General features: G+C 49.3%; 1 protein-coding gene across 1 annotated transcript in view; it reads right to left on the minus strand.

Moving 5' to 3' along the window:
- Positions 1 to 3,807, minus strand: part of ECM1 (extracellular matrix protein 1) — a 32,779-nt gene extending 28,972 nt beyond the window's left edge. The window contains exon 1 of the mRNA XM_069218551.1: positions 3,353 to 3,807. Coding sequence (XP_069074652.1) covers positions 3,353 to 3,422 — 70 coding nt within the window. The 5' untranslated portion in view covers positions 3,423 to 3,807. The remainder of the gene's footprint in view (positions 1 to 3,352) is intronic.
- Between the last annotated feature and the right edge of the window lie 2,193 nt (positions 3,808 to 6,000).

Below are 6,000 nucleotides of genomic sequence, written 5' to 3' on the forward strand. Positions count from 1 at the left end.
AATATCAGCTACATTATGTAGAGCGATGCCAAACAACCTCCGGCCAATCACCTCTTCGCCAGCAGCTTAGTGCACAGGATGTGGGGAATGGGCAGACAAACCATCTCCTTTGAGAAGGCGTACAACAGTGGCCATCTCTTGACCAGTCTATTGTTAAGGTGTTGCCCTTCTCTGGCTGATCTAATGCAACCGTCTTCATGCAGGAAAGGTGAATACAAAGACGCCTTGGCTTCTTTCAACGAATCCAACCGAGACAGGGTCCAATTTGCAAAAGAATCTAAGAGTACCCGAAGTAGTATTACAGGAGTACACTTACATACTCTGGAATGGGTTCGTGAATCGGCCGAGAAGTACAACTCCCTGTTAGTTAGTGCAGAAGAGGGCACAATCCTATTTGTACCAATATGAATAGTAGCCTAGTATTCTCATTTTAGACGTTTTGAGGCACTTCACAATGATGCTCTCTTATGTCCCTTGGTGAATAATCCCCAAAATCAGGGCTTTAAAGTGGTTTCTACATGGGCAGGACAGCTGAGGAGGAGACATTCCGGGCATGAGATACCTCTGACTACTACTATCATACAAGAGGAGCCAATTAACCTTAGAGGCTGCATATGGTGGAGGGAGGTTGGGGGTCACATCCCTGGCTATCACTAAACCCTCTGATAAACCCTAGAATCTTAGCAATTTGGCTAACCCTTTCTCCATGAGGGTAGCACTCTATTGGTGGGCAGCGTGCAAAACCTGTAGAGCAGCGGATCCTAACCTTGGACCTCTGTTGACCCCCATTTTATCAGTACTGGAACCAGGGGACACCCCACTGAATCATTTTTGGAACCCGGGGACCCCGCCAATGAGTCATTACTGAAAGCTGGGGATCTTATCTGTTAATATTATAAAATTTTGTAAGCAGTCACGGACCCCCTGAGGAGGCCTCGTGGACCCCCAGTGGTCCCCGGACAAGAGATTGGGAACCACTGATGTAGAGCAAATGTTACCTCAACCACTGACCTCACCTCCTACGCAACCCCCCCCCCACCAACAACTCAGTTATGCTCAACTGGCCCTCGCCACCACCCCTAGGTTCTGGAAGAACACGGTTGGAGGAAGATTCTTCTCCGGCCTCGCCGCGCGGAGCTGGAACACGCTGCCGCTTCACCCCCGGCAGTCCCCCTCGCTGGCTCCGTTCAGGAAGGGCCTCGCGACCTAGCTCTTCGAATGATCCGCGTCCCCCCACAAGTGCCTTGAAACGCACCCCCCAGGTGATAAGCCGCGCTATACAAATATCTGATTGATTGAAATGTTAGAGGGTTCATAAGAGGAGTGGCTTGTAAGGAAAACATGTAGAGTTGGTCAGAATGAGATAATGAGGAGCAGGTGGCACATTGTTTCTTTGGCAGCGACACCCCCCATGGTGACAAGGTGGAGGCAGTGCGAATCCGTGTAAGGAGACAGAAGGAGGCGGGGAAGAAATAGGGGAGGAGAGGGAGAGAGGAAGAAGAGGGAAAGGACGGTGGTAGACGGTGAAAGGGGGACAGAGAGAGAGACCACCTACAAGTGTTCGGGCAAAGGTAAAGCCAGGATAAACACAAATGTGAGCTGACAGAAGTGACTGCCTCTGTCTGCAGGCAGCCGCGACACCTGTGGCCTGACAGAAGTGACACCTGTGGCCTGACAGAAGTGACACCTGTGGCCTGACAGAAGTGACACCTGTGGACTGACAGCTGTGGCATCTGTGGAGAGACAGCTGTGACTGCAGGAGGCCGTGGCACCTGTGGACTGACAGAAGTGACACCTGCGGACAGACAGAAGTGACACCCGCGGACAGACAGAAGTGACACCCGTGGACAGACTGCAAGGACGGGCCCTGAATCGAGTAAGTTGCAATGATGCGTCAGTAACAGAAGTCAGTCAGCACCGCCGCGGCACGGCCCAACCTGACCGAAGCATGACCGGGATCTCTGGCGTTTCCATCCACACAGAGAGGACGCGGCCTCGCTGCTGACCTCTGACTGTCCCATCAGGGAGGGGACAACACTCATTTAGATGTCAGTCGTCACTGTCAGTGGCAATGTGAGCAAAAATGTCATGGACTGGAATGCAGCCCTCAGTAATTAACGGCGCCTGAAACTAACGGAAGCATGTCATTCCTCTGCGCTGTTATGCCTGAGTGAATCACGGAAGCTGGCCCGGGTACAAACGCTGTGAGAGGAGACAGCGCTCATCACGCGGCTCCGAGAAGACAGCGCTAGCCATAAAATTCGCCCTGGTGTCTCACACCCCATCAAACACGCTGCTAGGCGCTACACCCCATAACACGGTCCCAGCACCTCGGTGGTCACCACGCGTAACGTGGAAACACTGTAGGCGCTATATAAATGCTGTGATGCAATTCAACCACCTGAGTGTGAAAAAGAGCAGCGACTGCCCGAGTCTTAACTGGCAGTAGTGACAACTCTGGAATAACACAACTGAGAAGACGGGCAGGGCCCGCAGTGGGCAGGACGCAGTGACCGAACTTAGAGAGTGTCAGCCGAAAACACAAGCAGCTTTGGGGGTAAACCAACAACACTAACAACGGTGAGTTTGAGGAGACACTAAAAACAGGCGTGCAAGTGGACAAAGCACGTTTCTATTTTGTGGACAGAACAGTGGCAGTGGTGAGAGGTAATCCAGAGTAGACATCCTTGATAGAGGTGAGACAGCACCTAGTAGTGACGGCACCTGCGTGTGAACATGTGGAGGGACAGCAGATACAGTCCTCGACTGTGAGCACACAGCGCCACGACTCTCAGCACAGATATTAAAAAATATATAACAACCCTTAGTGGGAGCAGAGACTGACGGTGGCCCAGGCAGTGACAGCACTGAGTGACACAGTGGTGAACCCCGAGCGTGATATGACAGCCAGGGTGACAATCACGGACACTGTTTCCAGTTAGGAACTTTTCACCAACTAATCACAGCTATCAAGTGTTCACATCTAATGTCTTCAATTGAAGCAAAATATGGACTGCAAAACCCAGAATGCATTAGGGTATGACAGAAGCACGGGGCTGCACAACATGGAATGAGGTGGTGACTGACAGCAGCACCTACACTGACCGAGTAGAAGGGCGACAGCCACCCGGATTGATCAGACAGAGGCGTAGATATCAATGGTGCAGCAGGTGCAGTGACACCAAGTGCCGTGGGAGGGACCCACTTTACCCCCATTAAAGTGTTTTTTTTTAAACTACCAAACCATAGGCTTTGGACCCCATTTCCCTTACTTGCTTTCGGGCCCAAGGCACCCTAGGAACCCCACTGAATGACTACCCACTGAGTGAGTGCGCAGAGGAGATACACTCACGCTGTTGTTGAGCCAGGCACACGCAGAGGGCCAGCTGGAAGGCCAGGACGCGCCCCAGGACGCACTTCATGGCGAGGTTCAAGGGCCGAGCAGTCTTCTCTGTTCCCTGCGCCTCCCTCCTCGTGTCTCTTGCGCTCTGTTGTGTCCCGCCTTCTCCCCGTGCTGTCCCTCAGCGAGACTCTCTCTCCCAGCCCTCTCTGCCCCCTCCTGAGGGTGCTTTTAATACCAGCGGCCCAGGGCTCCTCTGCCAGCGGCTGGGCACGCCCCTCGGTGACTCACGGCTGAGCTCATCTCTCAACCAACAACTTCTCTGTAATTCTCTTCCACGACTGCAAGTGGCGGCGATTAGTCCATGCCTGCAGTCGGCTTTACATTACAACGTCGGTCTGTCTTCCAACCCCTACTGACATCCAGGCAGACAATGACATACCGGAGCCCCCTCACAGCTTCCCCTCCAGCCTCGACCAGGAAAACCACATAAGTGCGTTGCCACTTCACATCCCTGTTGAATTACACAACCTTAACTTAAGACAGGGCACAAGCAGCTGCCAGAAGAACATCCTCTCCTTTCTTATTACGTCGGAGTGGTGGTTTAACACAATAAGTTTCAGATCTCTTGCTCAATTCCCTGGAATCCACAAGTTTCCAATCCACATTTCTGTGCGGGAAATTACACAAAACATGGTTGTGTGTTGCACATGCCAAGTGGGATGCCTCAAGGCAGTCCAGTTTTTTTTTTTATCCAGCAGCACAATCCTTTGCCTGCTGGAAAAGCACAACATATTAATGGACACAAGCATTGGCAAAGCTCATAGGTCTCGATTTTAAAATGTGTTGAGTAGACCTATTGGTTTTGCCAAGAATTGTTTGCTTTGGCATGATGCATGGCCAAGAGTATTCCAAGATGCTGTCTGTGTGCCCCTATGCTTGTAGACGCATGGGTGGACATCCTGGAATTTCTTTTCACACTAACAAGATGCAGGTTTCAGGCATGCATACACATGGATCAGACGTTTTTTTTTAATTTATTTTTATTTTAGAGTTTGATAAAAACAGTCCCAATATGACCACCCCATATGTCCTCGTGCGTGCACACATGTTCACCCTCTCATACTTCCAGCTTTGAATCGTTTGGGCTGACCCATAACAAAACTCATTGCAAGATGGTTGCCAATGTATTGGCATCTATGCGCATAAGTGTTCATGCACGGAGGCTATCCTGGAAGTATTGTTAGTTATAGTTTGCTATTAATTTCCTGTTCCAAGATGCCAGTTAGCCATTTTGGAACTGTAAATTAAGATTCAATTGAGGGATGCCTAGCAAGGGGAGACAAGTGATCTGGCAGCAATATATAACTGCGGATCCTTCCCAAAAAACAAAAGCGGGGGAAGCAACGGTGGAAGAGTGGGTTACAGGTCAATGAGAAGCAGCAAAACTTAGAGCCAGTTTGCCAAGGAATTCTTGCAACACAGACGACTAAAGCAAGGAAGCCACTGCTGCATGCATGACATCTGAGGTTCTGGTGCTCAATAACACATTGCAAAGATGACCATGTAGCTGCAAGGCAGATGTGGGTAACTAGGACCGCCGGGGAGAAGACCATGAAACAGACTTTGGCAGCTCTACTGAAGCCTCAAAAAACCCTCCTAAGGGTTTTTATTGGACAAGGGCAAGACAGAGCAAATCAGAGGATGACCCACCAGGAAATGGTGCGTTTTGTCTCCACCTTGCCCTTCTTAGATTTAACAAAGTGCAGAAACACCTGCCCATTCATACTGTCCAGATAAAAGGGTTTATGTAGCTCAACACCACATGACCAGGATCCAGTCTCTAAAGTGGCTCCTCCTGCTTGGTTGGTAGTGGAAGGAGGAAAGAATGAAGAGCGATATTCTGAGCCACATGAAATGCAAAAGCAGCTCCAATAAGAATGATGTGCAGGTGCTAAGAAACCTGGGGAGCATGGAGACTGGGTAGGTCAGATGGACCTACATGCAGACACCAATAGTTGAGGTGATAGGCACACATTAGGTACAGATCTGAGGGAACCAGATTATTAACCATGCTTCCCCTTTCGTTATTTTTTTTAACCGTGTCAGGGGTGTCAGGTTAGAATAAAGATTCTTTTTTTGGCATCCTTAGTCAATTTTAGCACACTTTTTTGTCCAATCCGTCTCTCTTGCACTCACTTCTGGCAAATTTGTCAAAAAGATCTTCGGCAAAGAGCCCTCTAGCGCGACCCATTGGGTATTACAGCGCCGGCCTGACAAGGAGCATGACCCAATGATGAAGTGTGTCACCTGATGGTGAGGGAGGGCTATTGTTCCTAGTAACTAAATGCTTGCAGGTACCATGAGACTCCTGCAGTAGTAGGTAGCATGGGGCCTCATTTTTTGGAACTGTGCATCTCGTTTTTTTATTTGTTCACCACTTTTTTCTTTTTTTGTGATAATTTTTCATTAATCAAGTATTTTTTTGTAATAACTTTTTAATCACATGTGGAGCGTTATTATCAATTCTTCCCTTCCACGGCCCTCATTCTTACCAGTTATTTTATTTTACCCTCCACTTACGCCAATCCCAATCATCAACTCAAACCTTTGACTTAACCGTTTAACTTACTTGTCTATTTCCAGGTTTTTTGTTTTTT

The sequence above is a fragment of the Pleurodeles waltl genome, chromosome 12, assembly GCF_031143425.1.
Source record: "Pleurodeles waltl isolate 20211129_DDA chromosome 12, aPleWal1.hap1.20221129, whole genome shotgun sequence".
In the NCBI taxonomy this organism is placed as follows: domain Eukaryota; kingdom Metazoa; phylum Chordata; class Amphibia; order Caudata; family Salamandridae; genus Pleurodeles; species Pleurodeles waltl.